General features: G+C 46.4%; 1 protein-coding gene across 2 annotated transcripts in view; it reads right to left on the bottom strand.

Annotated features, from left to right (window-relative positions):
* CCN4 (cellular communication network factor 4) overlaps positions 1-23,507 on the bottom strand; it is a 42,919-nt gene that overhangs the window by 4,965 nt on the left and 14,447 nt on the right. The window contains exons 2-4 of one of the 2 annotated variants that reach the window (XM_003830085.6): positions 14,509-14,788; positions 5,879-6,139; positions 1,053-1,246 (exon numbers count right to left, since the gene is read on the bottom strand). In XM_003830085.6, coding sequence (XP_003830133.1) covers positions 1,053-1,246; positions 5,879-6,139; positions 14,509-14,788 — 735 coding nt within the window. The remainder of the gene's footprint in view (positions 1-1,052; positions 1,247-5,878; positions 6,140-14,508; positions 14,789-23,507) is intronic. The other variant, XM_063606915.1, reaches the window with a different exon arrangement.

Genomic DNA, 23,507 nt, shown 5'->3' with positions numbered 1-23,507 from the left:
CATCTCACTCAGCTAACGACCTTTGCTGTCATTCCTCTGCAGCTGGTACCTTTTCCATGTACGTTTTCAGTTAAGAGATGTCTATGGAATGCTTACTGTATACCAAGCGCAGAAAATACAAAAGCTAGTATTACAGGGAAAAATAATCAGAGAGGAAGAAGAAAGAAGAGAAGAAGGAGAAGGAAGAAGAAAAATGGATCCAGTTGATCAATATATAGATGACTGGAGAAGGTGTCTAGGGGATGAGGAGTGATGTTGGATGTCTGAAGAGGATCACAGGAAGCTGTGCTGTCTTTTCTACATGGGAGGCAACCCTGTCCTCAACATCCCTAAGAAACCATCAGCATTCCAAAAATGGAATAACTGTTGAATTTTTTGTTTTGCTTTGTTTTTCCTGTGACAAAAGGCTGACCACTCCTAAGGCATGAGTGAGGGGGACTTGAATTAGATAAATCAGATCCACTTTTAACTCTGAGACTGAGGCTCAAACTAATGTGGCCCAATTTTCTTTCATGCTTTATTTTAATTATCTTGGACTCTTAAAGCTGAAAGGGATTTCAGAGATCAACTCCAATATCTTAATGATGAGGGAATGGGGGCTCAGTGATGAGCAGAGATTGGCCACAGTCACATGCAATTAATGCAAGCAGACATTTGACTCTAGGGGTCCTGAGCCTCATTTAGTGCTCTCTATATCACCCAGTGTGGCTGCTGTGTGTGGGTGGGCTGGCACAGGAGTGAAGGGAGGATGGAAATTGGTAAGGATCCCTCAGAATCATTATAGAAGACCACTCCTGAGGGTCCCTGAGGTTTCTCCGGAGTGATCCTGATTCTAATAATATGATACCTACCAAAGCTTCCATTGACTGAAATTCACAATGCACCAATCTGGTGACCTGCATTATCCGAAATAGCTGTTACACCAGACCTACCAGGTGAGCTTAACTATTCCCACTTTACAAATGCTCCCCACGAGGAAGTTCAGGAGCCAGGCTCAAACCCATATTTGTCTGCTTGTGAAGTCTAGACATCCACACCTGCTCTGGACCCACCTTAATGAGTGTATGGATGTCCACATCGCATGGCCGCAAGTTGCAGAGGCGGCTCTCTTGCTCAGGCCAGCACTGGGCGTTAACATTGGAGATCCGAGTGGAGACCCCCAGGCCGCAGCTGGTGGAGCAAGGGCTCCAGGGGCTTGTGTAGGCTATGCAGTTGCTGTGCCATGCCTCCACCTCACCCACAGCATCTGTGTGTGGGGAACAGAATCTGCATGAATCTACAGCTCCCACCAGCCCCCAACCCTCACTTTCACCACACTAAGGTCTGCGGTTCCGAGAACTCAGAGGAACACAGAAATTGGCTGTACCTCCCCACAGGACAGCAAGTTGGCTTCTAACCAGCAAAGGTACCCAGGGAGTGGAGGACATGTTCTCAGCTCCTTGTATGTTTCTGATCAAGAGAGGCAGTGTGGAAGCATGGGAGGAAACCCATCTTTAGAGACAGGTGGATCCCAGTTCAAATTCTGCTCTACCACCTACAAGATGTGTGATCTTAGATAACCCACCCTGGGCCTGTCTCCCTATTAGAACAATAACACTTGCCTGTGCGGCTGGCAACACAATAATAGGGCCTAGATTTTTACTGAGTATGCATCAATCATCTTGCTAGGTGCTGGGAATGGGACTTTGTTTTTTTTGAGACAGAGTTTCACTCTTGTTGCCCAGGCTGGAGTGCAATGGCACAATCTCAGCTCACTGCAACCTCCGCCTCCTGGGTTTTAAGCTATTCTCCTGCCTCAGCCTCCCAAGTAGCTGAGATTACAGGCATGGGCCACCATGTCCGGCTAATTTTGTATTTTTAGTAGAGATGAGGTTTCACCATGTTGGTCAGGCTGGTCTCAAACTCCTGACCTCAGGTGATCCACCGCTTCAGCCTTCCAAAGTGTTGGGATTACAGGCATAAGCCACCACGCCTGACCAGGAATAAGAGTTTTAAAAGACATTCTCCTGCCTCTGCAGAGAGAAAGCTTATTTGGGGGAAGTTCAAAGGCAAGTAGCTACATCCCAGCACCTAACATTTTGTCGCAGTGATGCCGAGGGCATAGTGGGTAAGAGGGCACACAGGCTTCTTTGGGAGGCCAAAGCAGGTGGATCACTTGAGGTCAGGAGTTTGAGACTAGCCTGGCTAACATGTTGAAACCCCATCTCTACTAAAAAATACACAAATTAGCCGGGCGTGGTGGCGTGTGCTGTAATCCCAGCTACTCAGGAGGTTCAGTCACAAGAATTGCTTGATCTGGGAGGTAGAGGTTGCAGTGAGCCGAGATCGCGCCCCTGCACTCCAGCCTGGTCTAAAAAGCAAGACTCTGTCTCAAAAAAAAAAAAAAAAAAAAAAAAAAGAGGACATACAGGCTTCAGAGTCAAATCACCAGGGTTCAGGGTTCAACTGGCAGCACTGCTACTTGCTGGCTATGTAACTTCCAATAAGCTAGCTCACACCTCCTTGCCTCAGGATCCCCACCTGCAGATGGGGTTGGCTATAGCATCTCTTTCTAGTGCCATGATAGAAAAGATGACTTCACGCCTATGAAAGCAGCCAGGCTGTCCCCGGCCTTTAGTAAGCTAAAGCCCTTAGTTAATGTGAGTCTGTGTGGTCATTTGACTGTCAGCCAACTCAACTACCCACTCTTGGATGTTCCTATTGATGCATGTATCTCCCGCATCTAGAAGATAGTAAGTGCTCTCTAACTATCTGAAAAACGGAAAATGGTAGTGAGCTCGAGACCAAAGCAGGTTAAAAGCTGTTAAGACAGAACTGCCCACAGAAAGATGGAACAAGATGCAGTGGAGAGGAGGCCTGTCCCATCCGAACACACGTGTGCATGAGGAGAGGAGGGAACAGGCAGACAGGGAAGGGATGGAAAGACAGATGGAAGCTCAGAGAAAAGAGAGAGAAAGAAGGAGAGGAGGAGAGAGAAAAAGCGTGTGTGTGTGTGAGAGAGAAAGAAACAGGAGGAAGGTAATAAAAGTAATAAAAAGAATGAAGGGAGGGAAAGAGAGGGGAAAAGATAAACACAGAAAAGAAGAGAAATCTAACTAGGATTAGAAGGATAAAGAGGAAAGGTAAGTCAGTTCCTCTAAGCTTATAGGTGTGCTGGGAACATTGATGAATGAATGCAGGAATCACTGAGTGAGAGAGGGAAAGACCTGAAATGGGAGGCATCCAAGGACAGGAGGGGCAGGGCTGACAGGAGCTGGAGCTGCAAGCATCTTGGGAGGTGGTGGGGAGGGAATTGCCCAGGAGGATAAAGAGGCTTTGGTTTTTGGGTCACCTCGGCTAGGCAGGGGCTCCGCTTGTGCTCGGTCAGAACAGGGTCACTGGGCCACACACAATGGCAGACAGCTTCTGCCTCCCTGCTCCCCCCGTGACCCTTGTGTGGCCCTGCTGGGGAGGTGGTGGTGGGAGAGCTGCCTTGCTGCCCTGGGGCTGCTGGGGACAAAGCTTTCCTCCACGCCTCCTCCTATCCTCACAGGACTGCTTCTCCACCGAGCAATTTTGTCTCCTAGGGTGTATTTGGAAATGTCTGAAGATGATTTTGGTTGTCACATCTCTGAGGGAGAGGGCGCTTCTGGCATCTAGTGGGTAGAGGCCAGGGATTAGATTGCTGGGATTTAGTAGTCATGCATTAGATTGCTACTAAACATCCTCCAGTGCACATGACAACCCCACCACAAAGAATTCTTTCATCCAAGATGTTGACAGTGCCGAGCTTGAGAAACCTGCCCCACACCGTCCCTGAGCAATCTTTAGCATATATAATTTTTTAAAAAAAAACTACCAATACTCTTAGAACTCCCACTCTATTGCCATTTTTCTACTGCTCTCTACTGCTTGCCTCGTAAGCACTTTCCTCTAGAAATGTCCTCATCTGCTGCCTGCCATGGCATCAGATGCTCCTGGTTTTCTTCATACATCCCAACCCTCCTCTCTGTTTCCCCATGCCTCCTCTTATTCTGCTCACCCTTCACATGTCAGCATTCCCAGACCTCTGCCTCAGGCCCCCTCTGTCTCACTGTGGATGTTACCCTCAGGCCATCCCAGCCATCACCACCAGCAGCTCCAAGCAGATGACTTCAGAGCTCTCCTATTTCGTCTCCTTCCTCCCCATAAAGAGAAACTGGAAGCTCCTCTTAAGATCCCGTGGGCAGGGCACTCTGCCTTAAACTCAGTCTGTTTCAAACAAAGTAGATCTCCCTTGGCCCAAATGTGCTCCTTCTCTTGTATTTGATCCTAGGCAATGACAAGCCCTGGGAGTCAGCCTCTGTCCCTCTTTCTTCTTCACCCCATGCATTAGATTGACATTAAGACCTTCAGTCTTACTCAAGCAATGCCTCTTGTGTCTGTTCCTTCTTCACTGCCTCTACTCCCACTGCCCTAGTTCAGATCCTCATTAGCCCATCCATCTATCCACCTACCCACCCATTCATCCATCCATCCATCCATCCATCCTCCATCCATCCATCCATTAATTGATCCATCCATCATTCACCTATTTGTCCGTCATCTATCCATCCAATCATCCATTTATTTATACATCTATCTACCTATTCTTCCACCCATCCATTCAGTTCATCCATTCATCCATCCATCCATTCATCCATCCATCTGTCCCCTCGTCTACTTATTTATACATCTATCCATCCATCCATCTGTCCCCTCGTCTACTTATTTATACATCTATCCATCCATCCAGCCATCCATCCTCCATCCATCCATTAATTGACCCATCCATCATTCACCTATTTGTCCATCATCTATCCATCCAATCATCCAATTTTTTATAAATCCATCTATCTATTCATCCATCTGTCCATTTATCAATTCATCCATCCATCCATTCATCCATCCATCTGTCCACTCATCTAGTTATTTATACATATATCCATCCATCCATCCATCCATACATCCATTCATACATTCATCTGTCTATTCATCTATCCACCCATCTACTCACCCATCTATCTATTTATACACCTATCCATCAATTCATCTATCCACTCATCAATCCACCCATCTATTCATACATCCATTTATCCATCCATTAATCCACCCATTCATTCATCATCCATCCATCCATCCATCCATCCATCATCCACCTATTCATCCGTCATCTATCCATCCACTCATCCATCTATTTATACATTCATCTATTTATCCATCCATCTCTTCACCAATCCATCCATCCATCCATCCACCCACCCATCTATCTATTCATCCATCTATTTATCTATTCATCCATCCATCTACCCACCCATCAGTATGACAAACATTAATTGGATACCTGCTAAGTGTATGGCACTGGGCTAGATTCCAGTAAGCAGCAGTGAAACAATTGGGCCTGTCCCCACTCTTCTTTTCCAGGGCTTCCTCTTATCTGGTTTACCTGGCTGAAATCTCACCTGCCCACCCATCTGCATAGCAAGGGGGAAGCCCCAAATCATCATGAAGCTTCTACTAGACCCATCTCCTCTTGCTCATACCTCCTCTCCTCAGGTACCCACATACCTACCCTTCTTCCACCACCCATCCCTAACTCTTTAGTAGGATAATAGTGGATTGCACTTTTAGGGCTTTGTTCTTTACAAAGCACTCCTCATTTTATGCTGGGAGGATCCCACAGGACAGACTAGACAGATGGGATTATTTCTGTTTTACAGATGGGGAAATAGGGTCTCAGGGGAGGTATGACTTTCTCAAGGTCACAAAGCTAGTAGGTAGTGGACTGGGGAATGAGTCATTCTATGGTGGTCAGAGTTCCAGGAGGGTCCACAACCCATTTGTAGGGTCCCACCCCCAGCCCACTCGGGCCCACACCCACCGAAGGCTCCTGTGTCACGGGGTGCGGTCTTGCGTGGCCTCTTGGCGTCGTCCTCACATACCCACTGCTCACAGCAGTGGCCAGGTATGCTCACGCGCCGCGGGTGGGGGCACCAGAGACGCGGGGGGCGCACTCGGAGGCACAGTGGTGTGCAGCCCACCGCGCCGTCGATGCACGTGCAGTTGTACTTGCAGTTAGGCTGGAAGGACTGGCCGTTGTTGTAGCGCACCCCATCCAGGACGCAGCCCACACCGACCACCTCTGCAAACACAGGTGGCCGGTCAGGCCCAGTGGCCTTGGTGCCCCTGGCTGGCCCAGCTGCCTTTATAGGGGCTCCATGTGGACCATGCCCCAATCCCGGGGATGGCTCCCAGCATGGAGGAGGAACAGAGGCACAAAGGCAAAGGCAGGGAGGTGTGAGAGCGCACAGGGCAGGGCTGAGTGTTTGGTGGAACTTCAGCAAAGGGAGTGCAGGAGTTCCTTTATAGCTTCAGCCAGCACCCAGGGAGTGGAAGGACGCAGCATCCCGAGGGACTTGGCTGGCTTGCTCCCTGCAGGGTCCCCAGCACTAGGCACAAAGCCTGGTACTGACAAAGACCTGCCGTTAGGGCTCATGGTTCTGAAGGTGACCGACTTGTAAAAAAAAGCCAGAACACTTCGAAACACGTGTTCCATTCATTCCATACACATTCATGGAGCCTTCTATGTGCTGGGGACTCAACAGTGGACAAAACAGACAAAAGACATGCCCTCAAAGAGCTTATGCTGTGGAAAGGTCATATGGAATGTTGGCAGTTACAAGTGTCTGGGAGAAAAGTGGAGCAGGGAGGGGGAGTTGGGCGGGGGGAGACAGTTGCAAATTTATTAATAATCCTTTCCCTGTTTAGAAAAAAAAGTTCAGCTGGCTGCCAGAGCTCATTTAATTTTACATAAACACACTTTTTGAGGTTAAAGCAAATCTGACTGATTTTCCATGTAAAAATAAAATATAAAAACTGTTTCTTGGAGTTCTTTCTAAATAGAACTAACATCAGAATTGTCTGAATCATCAGAATAATCTATTTCAGAAAAATCAGATTCATCAAGTGAATCCCAGCCAACTGTTGAAGAACAATTATGCATAGGAATGCTGGGTTTTCTAGGATTTGACATTTTCAGTGATCGAGAATTACTATATTTTGTAAATGGAAATACCACTACTAAAAAAACACAATGCTGTAAATAGAATAATATCTTTTGTTTTTCGAAGTTGGTATTCTAGAATGATGTGAATAGAATAACAAAAGTGAGATATTTTGTGGCAAAGTTATTTTGGGGTAAATGCTGCAGCCTCTAGTGCTGCTGGTGAGTATTCTCAGAGCAAATGGGAATAGGGTTAAATCAGGTGGATGGGGAAGGCCTCACTGGGTGATGATGCTCAGCAAAGCCTGAAGGGGGTGAGGAAGGAAGCCCGCCCAGGGGTTGGGGGAGGAGATTTCCAGGTAGGGAGGGGCCCACTTAAGTAAAAAGACCACAGGTGGGAGCAAGCCTGGGCTGTGGGAGAGGTCTGAGGAGGGGAGACAAGAAGGAAAAGGGAAGGAGAGGAGGTCAGAGAAGGCTTCCTTGTAGGCTCAGAGGAAGTGCAAAGCTGTTAGAGCCTAGCACATAGTAGGTGCTCAGTAAGCAACTGCTGAATGAATGATGAAAAGTATGCTTTGCAAGAACACTCATGGTGCTGAGTTGAGGACATGAGAACACTCACGGTGCTGAGTCAGAGGGCAAAGGTAGCATGGGGGACCACCCTGAGACCCAGGTGGGAGAGAGCGGTCTGAAGCCAGAAAGAGAAGAGCTCGGCTTCCAGACAGATTTGGAAGGAGAGCTGCCAGGACTTACTGACAGAGGGGCTGTGTGGGGGAAAGGAGAGGAGTCGAGAAGGAGGAAGATGCTCTGTCCTCTTTGGACAAGCAGGGTTTGGGTTGGGTGGACTCAAGTGTTCTCCATTATGCGCGAGATGGCTGGTCGACAACCAAGTGGCCATGTGGAGTTAGTTAAGCCAGTTTGGAGTCAGGGAGAGTTGGGGACTTCTGGGCCAGATATCACCCTTGATATCATGCTGTCTCTGGAGGACAGCTTCTGGAAATGCAGGTAAAGAGCCCCGGACATCATGAGTGGCCACCCAAGGAGAAGCAGTTTGGAATCTGCAGTGGGCCAACAGTTCTGTCCTTCAGGGTTTGCCCGAAGGTGGCTATTAATAATAGCAATAATCCTAATGTCTAGCAGGCATGAAGGTTTTCGAAGTACTGTCTCTGTTATTGGATACTGGGTCTCCTCTGTATTGTGCATTGCATTACTTATTTTATTCTGTACAGAAACACTATCACATTATCATCTTTGTCTTTATATATATAGCAAAACAAAGTCTCAGCAAGGTGAAGACACATCACGTCCAAGGTGACCACAGCGGGAAGCAGAATCCAGGTTTGTGTGAACCTTGCTGCGGCTACTGTTTTTTTTTTGGGGTGCGGTTATCCATGCAGGAGGTGCAGAAAGGAAAGATGCTAACATCAACTGACCCTCTGATCTAGTGCCAGGTATCATCTGATACATTATCTCATTCAGTTCTCCCAATGACTTCATGAAGAGAGTTTTATTTTTCTCCTTTGATGGGCAGGAAAGCTCTCAGAGAGGTTAAATGATTCGTTTGTTCAAGGTCACGAAACTGTTGAATGATACAGCTGGGACTCAAACCCAGGAGACCTGACTCCACAGCCCATTTCCTGCCACCAGACACCAGTGAAGGAGGGGACAGAGGAAGGCAAAAAAAGCAGAGGAAGCGCTGGGTGAATCATTCATCTTTGCATTCTGAGTCACCCTGCCTCTGCTTGCATACTGTCTCTCCAGGAAGAGTGTGTGTGTGTGTGTGTGTGTGTGGAGAAGGGAGTGGGCTAAGCCCGGAACTCTGCCCCTGCATGTGGAGACTTTGGAGGGAGAGGTCAGTGCTAGATGCCCGGAGTCCCCAGCACAGTGGCTTTCCCCACCAGCTGCACAGGGTAACCCCAGGGGAACCTGGGGAGCTTTTAAAAATTGTGATGCTCATGCCAGGCCTCAGAATATGGGGGTGAACCTGGGTGTCAGTATTCTTCTTTTGTTGATCTCCGTATTTTAAAAGTTCCCCAGGTGAATCCTGTTTGCAGCTAAGGTTGAAAACCAGTGCAACTAGAAGGCACTCCAGTCTCTCTCCTTGGGGCTTTGGGTGGGGAAGTGAGATGCTGCTACTGGCTCTGACCAGCCTGCCCACCACAGGCTAGTGGGATGTATGATGGCTGCAGATGGTCCCGTCAGCTGACTCATTAAGTTTCTAACTAATCAAAGGCGAGATGGTGAAGACAGTTTGGTTTCCTTCACCACCTCCTATCTAATCTCAGATCTGCAAGTGCAGGTGTGATCGAGTTAGCTTTCCTCTTACTGAAGCACTTTCAGGAATTCAAGTCAACTTGCTCTGCCATGGGGCCTTCCCTCCCTTCCCACACCTCCCATGGACTGTCAGCTCACGCTGTCAGCAGGGACAGTGGGCCACGCCTTGTTGTAGCTCTGTTTGTTTTTGCTGCCTCACCTATGTTTATTGTGTGAAGAATCAATGGAGGGATGGATGGATGGGAGCTGGGGTGAGCTGTACTCTTTATTCAGCTCCTGCCATGTAGCAGGCACTTGACATTCTAACCACCCAGAGATATAAACTTTGTCACATTTTCCTTGAAGAAGAAACTGAGACTTAAAAGGCTAAGTAGTTTGCCTAAAGTCATAGTAATAGTGAGTGATGATGCTGGGATTCTAGCTCGGTTGTCTAGGTCCAAAGAGCATGCATGAATTTACTATTCCCTCACTCTTCAGTATGGGGGATCTAGGCCAGGAGCTAGACCTGCTCCCTCCTCTAAAGGTGGCCGTGAATAAGACTGAGGTAACTTTCCTTGCAAGCCAAGCCAAGAGCAGCCAATTCCTTTTATTTTTATTTTTTGACATTTCCTTATTTATTCTGCGACAAGCACGTGAGGTTGGTTTTATGACGCTCCTTAAGTGATGTGCACATGGTCACGTAGCTAGCAAGTGGCAGAGCCAGGATCTAAAACCCAAGTCTGTCAGCTTGTAAATATCATAATCCTTCCACCAAACCACACTGCCCTCAGGCCTGACCCAGCTTCATTTAAACGTAGAGTAGTGTTTGTGCAACTGAAATAGCCAAATGATGTAACTCAGAGGTCACCCTCTGCCCACAGATGTATTTAGTTTGGCCCACAGAGTGGTTTTAAAAATATTTTTGAATGTATTGCCAATGTTTACAAATCATACACAAATCTATGTACCTGGATTCTCTTGAAAACTAAGCATGCTGAACAAGACCTAGCTTTTTTCTGCTTGGCCAGAGTGGCTGGGCCCAGTAGGGTCATCTCTGAAAGCCAGGGCTTGCACACACCAGATTGCCATTGTCCCCATCATACTCTGTTTGAGTTACATAAGCCAGGGTTGCAATTGCTCATTTTTATTACCTGCCTTGTTCTGGTCTAATTACATGCAAATCTTTAAGGACAGATTTAGCCTGTCCTAGGAACTGTCCATTGGCTTAGCTGACCATTTGTGGAAAGATTGTTTCTTAGAGGAACCCTTTGTTCTGTTTACCCTCTGGCCCAGAGGTGTATTCTTCTTCAGACCTCACATTCTCTTCTTTCCTGCATTAGGGTCTCATGAATTCAGACACTATGGTAGCACTTCTGGGAACATGTTCGATACAGCACTAGTGAGTTGTGTTTGTGCACGTGTGGGCACGTATGTGTGTGATGTGTATATGTATAACTGTGTGTTTGTGTGTGTGTGTGTAGTGTAATGGGTGGGTAAGAAACTATCTGACTGAAAAAATTTAGTATTAAATACATCTAAAAAATTTATTATGAAGCTTATGATACCTCTCTTTTGGAATTTGGCAATGGACATGAAAATTTGAAGCCTCTGAGAATTTCTATAGCTCCTGGTTAGCTTTATTTATCTCAATGCTTGTAAAACTTCACGACCAGGGAACCATTGGTAGGTGTAAAATCTATTACAATCTCCTTTGGCCTACAGTTTTGGTTTTTTTCAAATAAAAGGAAAGGAAGTACACAGAAGCCCATGGTGTTGGGAAGTTAAGTGGCTGTACTGGGTCAAGGCAGGACCTAAGATGCAGAGATAGGGGGTGAGGAGGACAGGGAAGGGGGTTTTCCAGGCCACTGGTGGGGAAGGCAGGCAGGACAGGCAGTTTCTGGGTTCACACAATCTTTGGATCCATGACAGAGCGTCTATAAATGAGTGGTGCCTGGCAGATGACAAGATTTCAATACAGCTTTAGAGATTAATGCAATGGTAGTGAACAGAATTATCTTTTTAATGACCTTGAAGAACAGTTTTTACTGGCAGAATAAATTATGAGACAAGCTCATATAACTGGAGGTGGTTCTAGTATAAGAAGTCCAGGCCAGGTTTCCCTACCTGGGTTATGGGGAGGGAACAGATGACTGAGTATATTAGCAGCAATTCTTGAACTTTAGCATGCATGAGAATCACCTGAGAGTCTTGTTAAAGGACTAGATCCTCATTCTCACTTCTAGAGACTCTGATTCAACAAGTCTGGGGTGGGGCTCAAGAATAACATTTATAACCAACATATCAGATGATTCTGTGCAGCTGATGCTGCAAGTTCTCTTTGAACATACCATTTATGTGGCTGCTAATGAGTTTCAGTAAAAGAAGAAAAATTAGAAAGATAGGAGAAGTGGGATGGTTATTCACAGAAAGCCAAAGACACAAGGATTAGTGTGAAAGTTGAAGCATGAACCAATGATAGAAGAAACTGTCATAAATTAACCATGAGGTTCAGATAAAATAAAATTGTCTGACTGCAAATGATGTACATAACCCTCATGGACAATCCACCTCAAAAATATAATGGTTAGCTGAGGATGAGAGACTACGTTGTGTGTGACTTTGTGATGGGGTGTATATGGAGTCATCGTTAAGGGGAAGGCTTGATTCAGCACTAAGGGAAGAAGGGAGTTTTTGGGTTTATGAGACTTTGTGGAAGTTTTCAGAAGTTAGGCTGCTGCATCATAATACCTAGTTAGCTCTCTTAATCTGATGAGTCATATATTTTGGGTAATGCTTACACAATTCAAGGGAATACAAGTCCAGACAGAAGCAGGGGGTCAGAAAGTTTCATAAAGGAGGTGTCTTGGAACAAAAAAGGATAGAATACCCGTGATGGAGCACTTGAAGACCAAAGAAAACAACAACTAACAACAACAACAACAACCACGTCCAAACAGGAGGATATCAGAATACACCAAGAATAAAGAAAAAGCAAAGGCCATTAGAAAGTCCAGGAAAAACAAAAAGCATCATAAGGAAGGAAATTCAAGCAAGTACATGATCTCATACTGCAGTGAACAGTATTTACATAGTCATAATATTATAAATACTGATGATTGTATAACCAAAAATTATGGCAATGTCATTTGGAAGGTAGGGGTATATCAGGTGGTATTGAGGAGCTAAATCATCAGCTATCTTAGAATATTAATATATTATCCAAAAATTGATATATCAAGGCAATTAATATATAGCAGAACACATATATTTTATAGTAGCAACTATATATATATAGTAGTTACTATATAACTACTGTTATATAGTAGTTATATATAACTACTATACATAGTATATATAGTATATATAACTACTATACATAGTATATATAGTATATATAACTACTATACATAGTATATATAGTATATATAACTACTATACATAGTATATATAGTATATATAACTACTATACATAGTATATATAGTATATATAACTACTATACATAGTATATATAGTATATATAACTACTATACATAGTATATATAGTATATATAACTACTATACATAGTATATATAACTACTATACATAGTATATATAGTATATATAACTACTATACATAGTATATATATAACTACTATACATAGTATACATAAATATATAGTGTATGTATAGTGTATATATAGTATATATAACTCCTATATATAGTGTATATATAGTATATATAACTACTATATATAGTGTATATATAGGATATATAACTACTATATATAGTGTATATATAGGATATATAACTACTATATATAGTGTATATATAGTATATATAACTACTATATATAGTGTATATATAGTATATATAACTACTATATATAGTGTATATATAGTATATATAACTACTATATATAGTGTATATATAGTATATATAACTACTATATATAGTGTATATATAGTATATATAACTACTATATATAGTGTATATATAGTATATATAACTACTATATATAGTGTATATATAGTATATATAACTACTATATATAGTTTATATATAGTATATATAAACTATATATAGTGTATATATAGTATATATAACTACTATATATAGTGTATATATAGTATATATAACTACTATATATAGTGTATATATAGTATATATAACTACTATATATAGTTTATATATAGTATATATAACTACTATATATAGTTTATATATAGTATATATAAACTATATATAGTGTATATATAGTATATATAACTACTATATATAGTGTATATATAGTATATATAACTACTATATATAGTGTATATATAGTATATATAACTACTATATATAGTGTATATATAGTATATATAACTACTATATATAGTGTATATATAGTATATATAACTACTATATATAGTGTATATATAGTATATATAACTACTATATATAGTGTATATATAGTATATATAACTACTATATATAGTGTATATATAGTATATATAACTACTATATATAGTGTATATATAGTATATATAACTACTATATATAGTGTATATATAGTATATTTAACTACTATATAGTGTATATATAGTATATTTAACTACTATATATAGTGTATATGTAGTATATTTCCCCCTGTGAAAACTGTTCTTCAAGTTCATTAGAAAGATAATATTTATAGTGTATATATTATCTTTATATTTCTATACTATATAGAATATATAGTAGATTTCTATAATATACTATATTATATTTCAGAAGAAATAACTAGAAAATTAAAGTGACTGTAGTAACTGAGAAATGTAGGTAGCGGGTGGGAAGGGATGACTGCAGGCTGCTGATTTTCATTCTTTCAAGGCTACTGGATTTTTAAAACCATATTGTTTTAATTTACAATATTACCAAAATATCTGGAGTTCTGCAGTATGCTGGTGTGTCCTAGTAGGCCATGGACATTTGTTAAAATATCCTACCACTAAGAGAACAAAACCAGGCTTAGGTATTTCATGGCGTCTCCCTCTTCCCTGGGGACAGCCATGAATGTGCCTCTAGGACTGAGAATAAAGCAAGAAGCAAAGTTCTGGAGGCGAGAGGAGTGCAGGCATCCTTCCCTCCCCTTCCCAGGAAGGGCTCAGCCTCTGGCCTCTGATCATGGGGTGTATCTCCTGCTGAACAGAAGCCTGGCCAGGTGAAAGGCTGTGGGGGTGCCAAGGGAGAGGGGTTTGGGGCCAGAGCTGGGGGTGCTCAGGGGCTGGTCAGAAGGCATGGAGGGACTCACTTACGTGCACACACTCCTATTGCGTACCTCGGGCGGTCCCCGCTGTAGTCACAGTAGAGGCCCCGGTGGGGGTCACAGATGGCAGCCTCCGTGCAGTTGTCCCCAAGCTGCTGAGCGCACATCTTACAGCACTCACAGCCATCTGTGATGAGGCTGACCCCCAGCGGGCAGCGGGGTGGGGATGGCGGGCACTCACATGGCCACTTGCAGAATTGGGGGCGTGAGGAGGTGTCCTCCAGTGGAGCTGGGGTAAAGTCCATGGTCGTAGGGGCTGGAGAGAGGGCCTGCGGAGGGAGGGCAGAGGGAAAGGGGGGCTGCTGAGGCAGGGGTTTCAACGCCCAAAGGGCCCTGCCATTGCATTCCTGTCCTCATGCTGTTCAAAAGGTTTTCATAAAATTATTTTTTCTATCATGCTTTTGATAGCCAAACATCTCCTTTATTCTCAATAAAACAAATAGAACAGAGGAGCCCAACATGCAGCGAAGTTAAACCAATTGCCCGAATCCTTCCGCTGGTCAGCGGTGGGGCCCAAATTCCACCTCAGACCCTGCTCCTTTCCTTTCTTGAGTGATTGTCGCTGCAGCCCCGAGGTAAGGGAGGTGGCCTCACTTTACAGGGAGAAAGCCGAGGCCCTGAGCAGGTGGAAGCTGGCTGTGAGTCATGTGGCTGCGCGGGGCTCAGATCCCATGGCTCTTCTGTGACGACCTGCAGGGCCAGTTCCTTCACTCACCGAGAGTTCTTAAGGCCTCTCTGAGTCAGAGGACTCCTACTTAACACCGGTTTCGGCCCGCTGACCTATTATTATTTTTTTCCCCTTTGAGTATCCGGAAAGGGCTGGCGTGGTGCAGCGGCAGGTATTCAACTTTATAGCTCCTGGCAGCTACATGGGCCCCAGCCCTTGGGGAGTGAGTTGGCGCTTCCTTTGCCAGCACAAGCCGTACATGGAGGAGCCCTTTTATTTTGCTCTCAGGGCAATGAGACCCCCCACCCAACACGTACACACTCCACTCTACCAACCCGCACTCCTCCCCAGCATCCCCATTCCCATCCCCCAGTCAACAGCTTCATCTTTATTTTGGCAAATATGATGAACACAAGAGGCCAGCTGGGAAGGGAAACCAAGGCCCTAAGAGCTGCCCAGGCCTGAGGAGCGGCAGATGGAGATGCCTGGGTGTCTGAGTGCAGGAGCTTCAAGCTGCCTGTATCTCCAGCACCCAGTCACCTGCTGTCCCATCTGGTTGCCCCCCTGAATCCCATCTGTGCCCTTTGCTCTATCTCGAAGGAGACGTAGGCCTGCAAGAGGAAGAGAATCGCCTGAGGACACAGGAGCGGGGACTGGAGCCAGGCTTTGAGTCAGTCCTCCCACTCCTGGGCAGGCCATGGAGCATCCTGCCCAGCACTTCTCGTCCTTGACGGCTGGGTTCTGAAGTAAGCAGAGGAGAATCCAGGGCTTCTGTGGGGCTGGGACAGGGGGCTGGCTGGGCTCTGGGCTGCTCCCTCCATCTGGAAGCAGAGGAGCCTGCTTTGTGGGATCACAGATCTGCTTTCCTCTCTGAACACCAGGCTCCGGTGCTGAGCTACTCAGACAAATTCTTTCCTCCTTTACAGGGGAGGAAGGCAAGACCCAAAGAGACAGATGGACACTCCCAGGATGACACAGTTCACAGCAAGGCCAAGATGCAAATTAATCTCCTAACTCTCATTACAACAGCTTCTACTTTTGCCTCTTCTGGGTTCTTTCATTCACTCAACAGACATTTGCAGAGTTAGCTCATAGTCTCTCTTAAGTTTTAGATATTTGAAGATAAGCATTAGAAGTCCCTATGATTGAGGAACCCACAGCTTATGGGAGAGGCAAGTATTAGAGGTGATTTACTACAACTCGAGGGATTTACTGCAACTTGAGGGATTTACTACGCAAAGTGCTGGGCATTCCGCGGAGGCATGGAAGCTCTCTGAACACCAGGGCAGTAACTGCTCTGCCCAGGAGAGTGGGGTCCACTCTTGCACCTTGAAGGACCAGGGATGAGGAAAGTGGTTCAGATGAATTTCTGAATTAGTCTGACTAGCCTCTGAACCTGGCGCACAATAAATGTAGTAAATATTGATGCAATAAATAAAGCCCTTGCAAGTCAACAGACAAAACCCGACTTGAAGCTTTCATCTCCCATAGGCTTGATTTCAGAACTTGGTCAAATCCACCCTTTCCCTACCTCAAGGCCGCTGCGATGCAGTTCCCTGTGGCTGAGAGGCCCTTCCTATCTTTTTCACCTGGGGCCCCTTTCTCTGGGCGGACTCTCCCGACTCGCTGACCTGCGTGTGCCTGGCTTTCCCTTAAGCCACTAGGCAGGCTCAGAAATTAGACATTTGTGTGTGTTTGGAGGTTAATGCCGGTGAACTCCATGGGGTGAGGGCAGGGTGGGGCAGGCCCCCACAGAGTGCCTGCACAGTGCCAGTCTTCACTGGGGACATATGGGTGACTTCTCTGTTATGGCCCAGACAGACACCAGAATGTCCAAAAAAAATCTTGCCTGCAGCCCCCTGCAGGGAGGAAGGCTCTGGGCGATGTGGCCTTGGAAGGCCTTGCTGGTAGGGAACAGAGAGCTCTTGGGGTTGGCAGTTCTGGGTGGTTCACCGAGGAGGCACTAGTTAGCCTGCCCTGTTCATATTTCCTCAAAAACACAACAGGATGCAAGAAAACCCTACATATCCGAATCAGTAAACACACACACACACACACACACACACACCCCTCTTTTTGACTTTGGGGAGAGACATTTCCTTGTTAGGCCATGATTCTAGAAGCCTCAGAACCTCATGAGCACTAGCAGACCATCTCTCAGAGCCACCACACTCAGGACGTGCTCTTGGCAGAGGAAATAAAGATGCCCTCTCCTCCAGGAAGGCTTCCCTGCCCTTAACTTCGCTCACTGGAGTGTGAACTTGGAAAGGGCAGGGCCCGGGCCTTGCATCTCTCTGTGCGCCTGAAACACAGCACAGAGCACACAGTAGGGCTTCATATGTGTTGACTGGTGAAATGGATGGATGGGGGATTGTCGGCTAAAAAGGCTTGGATATCTATGATATTTAAGGCATCATGTACTGGAACCTCTCCTCTGGGCCCTAAGTTTGAGTGTCAAGAAAAGAACATGCAACCTGAGACAGTCCGACGTACGTTCTTTCCATGTGGCCTTGGAACAGCATCTTCATCTTTCTGAGCCTCAGCATTCCCATCTGTGATATGGGCACAATCACGCTCACCTCCCTTTGGGGGCAGTTGGAAGGGTGAAGGGGCATTGTGGATGTGGCAGCACTAGGTAGGGCCTGGCACATGTCACATGGCACACAGAAGCCTGTCTCCTCTTACACCCATTTGGTTGTGTGTCCTCCCTGACCCCACTGTGCCCAGAACAGAGTTGGGGATCTGGACACTTTGAGCTGAGCTGGAATGGATTGGAACCAGGTGGGTATCCCACTCCTGGGATCACTATCCATCCTCCTGTCTCCATCCCAAGTTAAAGATGCCCAGAAGGAAGCTTCCTTTCTAAGTGCCTGGAGGTGCCAGGGCATGCAGCTGGTGAGGGGAAGCTGCAGAGAAGTCCTCCCTTGGACAGGGGAGCCGTTTATGGCATCCCTGGGCAGAGGAGGGAAGGGCTGTGGGCAGTCGGCTGAGCCAGCCTTTGCAGTTGGCACCATCTAGTGGTAGAAAATCTCCCAGACTCAGGCCACGGGAGAAGGTGCTGGACAAGATCTGTGCAGGGGAAAAACCTCTGGACCCCAGGGCATGAGGACTGCTGGGTTTGGTGTGTGAGCCTCTGAGTGCCAGCTGCCTTGTCCAGCATTGACACATACCTAGGGTATGTCCAGCATTGACACATACCTAGGGTATGTCCAGCATTGACACATACCTAGGGTATGTCCAGCATTGACACATACCTAGGGTATGTCCAGCATAGACACTTACCTAGGGTTTGTGTCTGCAGGCCACAAGTGAGTCCAGACTCCTGATAATCGATCCATCCTCACATCTCTGTGTGAGCACGAGGGAAAGCAGATGACTGGAGCAAGGGCAGTTTCCGCCCTCCAGCACTGACAGTTTAGCTGGGGATGTGCACACTGACTGAGCCATTCTAGGGACCGAGGATTATTGAATCCCTGCTATGCACAGGCTTTGTGCCAGGCTGGGAGGAGACGAAGGTGCCTAAGACAGAGCCCCTGACTGGCTCCCCACCTAGTGAGGCCAACAGACACATAAATAATGATTGCAATTCAGTGCAATCAATGCTATAACAATGGCATCCACTCATTTATTCATTCTCCCTTTCATTTATTTATTCACCACACCTGTAGTCAGCTTTTATATTGTGCCAGGTGTAGCACTAGGTGCTGGGGATGCAGTGTGAGAACGAAGCAGACCTGCCTGTGGGATGACAGGGGAGTGGCTGGGCTGTGTGTGTGCTGGGGCTGAAGAGGGCTTCCCAAGACAGGAGGCATTGGGAACGGGTTTTGAAGAGGGGGTGGGAATAGATCAGTGAGGAAGCAGGAGAGGGTACCCAATGCACAAAGACCCTCAAGTACACAGGCACTGAGCTGGCAACATGTGCCAGGGCCTGGGGCCTGCAGAGCCTGGTGTAGGGTGCAGGGCGGAGGCAGGAGGAGGTGAAGGCTAGGATGGATGAGGATGGGTTCAAGGCCAGCATACATCAAGGAAGACCTTGAATGCCTTGGTTTGGGCTGAGGTCTGGAAGAATGGTTTGTTGAAGGATTTTAGCAGGAGGACGGCAGGGTTAGATTTGTGTTTTAGAAACACCACACTGTATCCAGTCCAGGCTTTGTCACTGTTCATGTTACTCTGGGAGTTCACTTTCTGAGCCTGTCTTCTCCTCTGTAAAATGGCATTGCTACCATTGCTTAGCTCCCAAGTGACTGGAAGTGAGCTTCATATGAGGTCACAGCTGGAATTCCTCCTGCTGGTACATCCATTGCTAACCATCACTCTGATGACCACTTGGGGACTGTCTTGCCCTAGCCCTCAGTGACTCTGGCTGATCTCATTTGTCTTCTGCACAGTGACTGGTATTATTATTCCCATTTAACAGATCAGTAAAGTGGCTTACTTATGCCCAACACCTAGTAAGTGACAGAACTTGGATTTGAATCTAGATCTGTTTCAGTTAATGTTTTTCCCACTACTGTACATGAGGGAGAATTTTCTGATGAAAAAAAAAACCAGCTGAAAGGTAGTGAGTGCACCATCAGTGGAGGTAATCAAGAAGAAGCTAGACAATTATTTGGGCTGGCAGTTGTAGAGGGACATCAAGCCTCACAAAGCCTGACACATAGTAGGTGTCAATAAGCATCTGTTGATAGGATGAATACATGAGTGAATGTTCATTTCCCCAACTAATCTGCCATCCTTTGAAGGCAGAAACCACATGCCCCCCATCTGTTCCCCTGCATGCACAAACTCACAGGCCCTTACAATCAACATACCTAAGATTTGAGTGAGGGCTCATTCTATGTGGAGAACTTTGTTTGCACTATCTCATATAATCCCCTAACAAATCACAAGGCAGGTCTGCTAATGTTCCCCTGAGCAGTGAGAACACAGAGGCACAGAGAGGTTAATGTCTTGTGCAAGGCCACACAGGTCAGGTAGTCAGGGATGGAACCAAGGTCTGCCTTGTCCAGAGTTTTCGAGCCACTAACTCTTCTGCCTCTGATCACTGCACAAGGAACACTGTGCACATATGAATTTTGGGGACATGCTCCCATCAGATCTTGAGCAAAACAAATATTTCATGGGGGCTGGGAGCTCAAGGAGAGGCTTTGGGATCCTGGGACATAGCTGGATCCCCATGTGGGGGTACCTGTCCCTTCAGGGTTCTTGTTGCTGTGAAAGATGAGCTGATAACGGTCCACTGCCCTGCTTCTCCCCCGAAGTCCAGCCTAAGCTGCCATTCGGGTGGTCTAGTGCATGAGCACTCAGCTTCCAGAGACAACAAATGATGCTCATTGCTGAAGAGTGAGGGTTGGGAGGGGCCTCATGGCCAGAACTTCTTCTGGAGAGCCGGTGAGTCTTAATGCTATGAGTCATCTTAGAACTCCTTTACCCAATCTGTCCCTGCATGAGCAGGGAATGGCAGAAGGACTCTAGTCTGAAGTGCTTGACTCTAAGCCTGTGTTTACAGTCTCCACCTCTCCCTGAGTGAAGCCATAGTTTCCCTCCTGCCTTCTTGCTCCATTCTAAAGCTGCTCTGGGGCCCTGATCAACTGGAGGTGCATGGTGCCATGGCGGCTTTCACTCCTCCTGGGCCGGTGGCATATACACTGAATGATATCAGCTTCTAATGAAAAAGCCTGTCCAAGAACCCTCTGGCAGTGGCTTGGAGTGTAGGGGTGGCGAGGTCACATCTTAGAACCTCCCAGTTAGTTCTGGGACCTTAATTCCAGTGTGATCCCTGGCACCTTGTGCCCATCCACTGGCAGCCTCCCTCGGCCCCAGAAAAGCTGAGGCAGCTCATCCCCTGAGCATCCCTTGAAGGCTACTCACTGGGGCTTCAGCTGCTTGGAAGGCCAGTGTAGGGTCTCTCTCTCTCTCTCTGTCATACACACACACATGCGCACACACCATCAGCCTCCTTCAACATCCAGGATGGCATGACATCTCTACCTGTCCTTTGCTTTGGTTCACAGCTCTTTTCACTGAATGGTTCTCTTTTTCCACCCCCCAAAAAAAGGAGTGGGGGAAGCATCTCAGCCAGAGAAGGGAGATGAGAGTTTCCCACACCACCTTCTTTCTGTGCATCCTATGTGGGCTCTCAACTCCCCATTCCTTGCACATCCGCTTGCGGAGTCATCCAAGGGCCCAGGTACCACCAGCCCCACCCTTTCCTGCTGCCTGGGGACCTCCTCAGTGCACCCAGGCCCGTCATGATGGGGAGTCACTGGGGGAATATCTGGGGCACGTATGTGTGTTGACCTTGAGTGGTTGGTCTGGGGCCTTTCTGGGGGTGTCTCTGTTGGTCCAGAACATCAACACATCCTGAAGGAAATGTGTAGCGCCTCTGGGTCAGAGCTGTGGCTCCATAGGTAACCCAGCTGTATCATCCCAGCCTCTAGTACCCTGGTTTGGCTGCTGGTGGGACTCCCATGCCGCACCTGTGGTGCTGTGCGGTGAAGAAGCCCGGGAGCTCGGGCCCCTAAGCCACACCTGGCCCTTATCTTTAGTGGACAATGAGAGTACTTTGTCAAAATAAAAACGATAAACCCATTTCTGTGTACGCAATGGGTATTTGTGCAAAACAAATACCTATTTGCTTGGCTTGCCTGGGTTTGGGAGAGAGAGGTAATTAGTAGAATATGAACGTTTAGAGGAATCTTTTTGCAGCTAAACAATACAAAAATAGGCCTGCACATTTTCCAGAGGCTTCTGTAGGATCTCAAAAATAGTACTTTCCTTCTGGGGGCTGGGGCTCATCCTCGAACCCCAGGATGCTTGCTTGGGCCCCTGGGACCCTCTGAGGTTTCTACCAGGCTCTCATTTTCCTTGGGGATTGGAAGCTATTCCTGTTTTCCCCAGCCACAGGCAGGAGCCTGCCCCATATCCTATCCTGTAGAGTCCCCAGGGAGCCCTGACGGCTATCTTCTTACCCACCATGAGCTACCTGAGCTGGGTGACTGGGCCTGTTCCGCAGATGGAGAAAATAATCTTTGCAAACACACTGTCATATGGAGCCTACATCATTCTGTCCAACAACGGAAGCCAAGAAGGCAAAAAGGAGAAAAGATAGTAAGTCAAGGAGAATGTTGTCTAGGGAAGGCCAGAGGAGGGGGAAAAAAAGACAAAAACAAAAACAAACAAACAAGAACAACAACAAACCAAAATAGCCTTGGGATTTCCAAATTGCAGATGTTCACATAAAAGTCTCTTTCATGATGTACTTCTGGAAATAGACTCTGCAGATAACACTATGTTTATGGGGAAGACAGAGGTGGTGGCCACTCCGCGGTGCTTCTGCTGGCAAGATGCCCAGGGCTTGCTCAGGCACAGCCTGGTCCTGCTCACTTCTGCCTGCTGCAGCCTCTGAGCCCACCAGGCCCCACCCACCCCACTGAGACTCCTCCTGCCATACCCCTCCCTCCTCAGCAACCCGTCCTAGCTACCCAGGTACTAGGATGCTGATTTCCAAACTTTAATGCAAAGTACAACCACCCTGAGGCTTTAATGGACACTCTACTCAGAGATCCCAACCTAAGGGGCCTGGGAGGAGCCTGGGCATTGGGATTTTTTCCAGGTGGTTCTGAATGCCCCAAAGTTTCAGAATCACTGGCCTGTGAAACTTGTTAAAATACAGATTCCTCAGCCAGGCATGTGGTTCACACCTGTAATCCCAGCTGTTTGGGAGGCTGAGGCAGGTGGATCACTCGAGGTCAAGGAGGTCGAGACCAGCCTGGCCAACATGGCAAAACCCTGTCTCTACTAAAAATACAAACATTAGCTGGATGTAGTGGCACATGCCTATAGTTCCAGCTGCTCAGGAGGCTGAGGCAGGAGAATTGCTCGAACCCGGGAGATAGAGGCTGTAGTGAGCAAAGATTGCATCACTGCACTCCAGCCTGGGTGACAGAGTGATAAAAACCAGATTCCTAGATCCCTCTTTGAATATTCGCCTTAAGTTTCTCTAGGCTGAAGGCTGGAATCTGTAGTAGTTTGACCAGCAACCCTTGGGAATTTTTACAGAAATAGGAACCACTGCCTTAGAACATTGGGCAGGGATAAGAGAAAAGTGTGGAGATTTTAGACCATCTTCCTTTTTTAACATCTGACTTTTTTACAACCCACACCCATGTTCATTACCCACCGACACTGCTAAGCTGCTTTCACACAGCAGTTCACGCAGACCTGCAGAACATACCACATTCTGTGATTCATCAGGGTGACACAACTGCTCTGTAAGCAGGTCTTGTGCAGTTAAGTGAAAATGATGTATTTTATCCTTG

The sequence above is a fragment of the Pan paniscus genome, chromosome 7 (genome assembly GCF_029289425.2).
Source record: "Pan paniscus chromosome 7, NHGRI_mPanPan1-v2.0_pri, whole genome shotgun sequence".
Classification (NCBI taxonomy): domain Eukaryota; kingdom Metazoa; phylum Chordata; class Mammalia; order Primates; family Hominidae; genus Pan; species Pan paniscus.
Note: the sequence above shows the minus strand (reverse complement) of the source record. Positions and strands in the feature narration are given on the sequence as shown.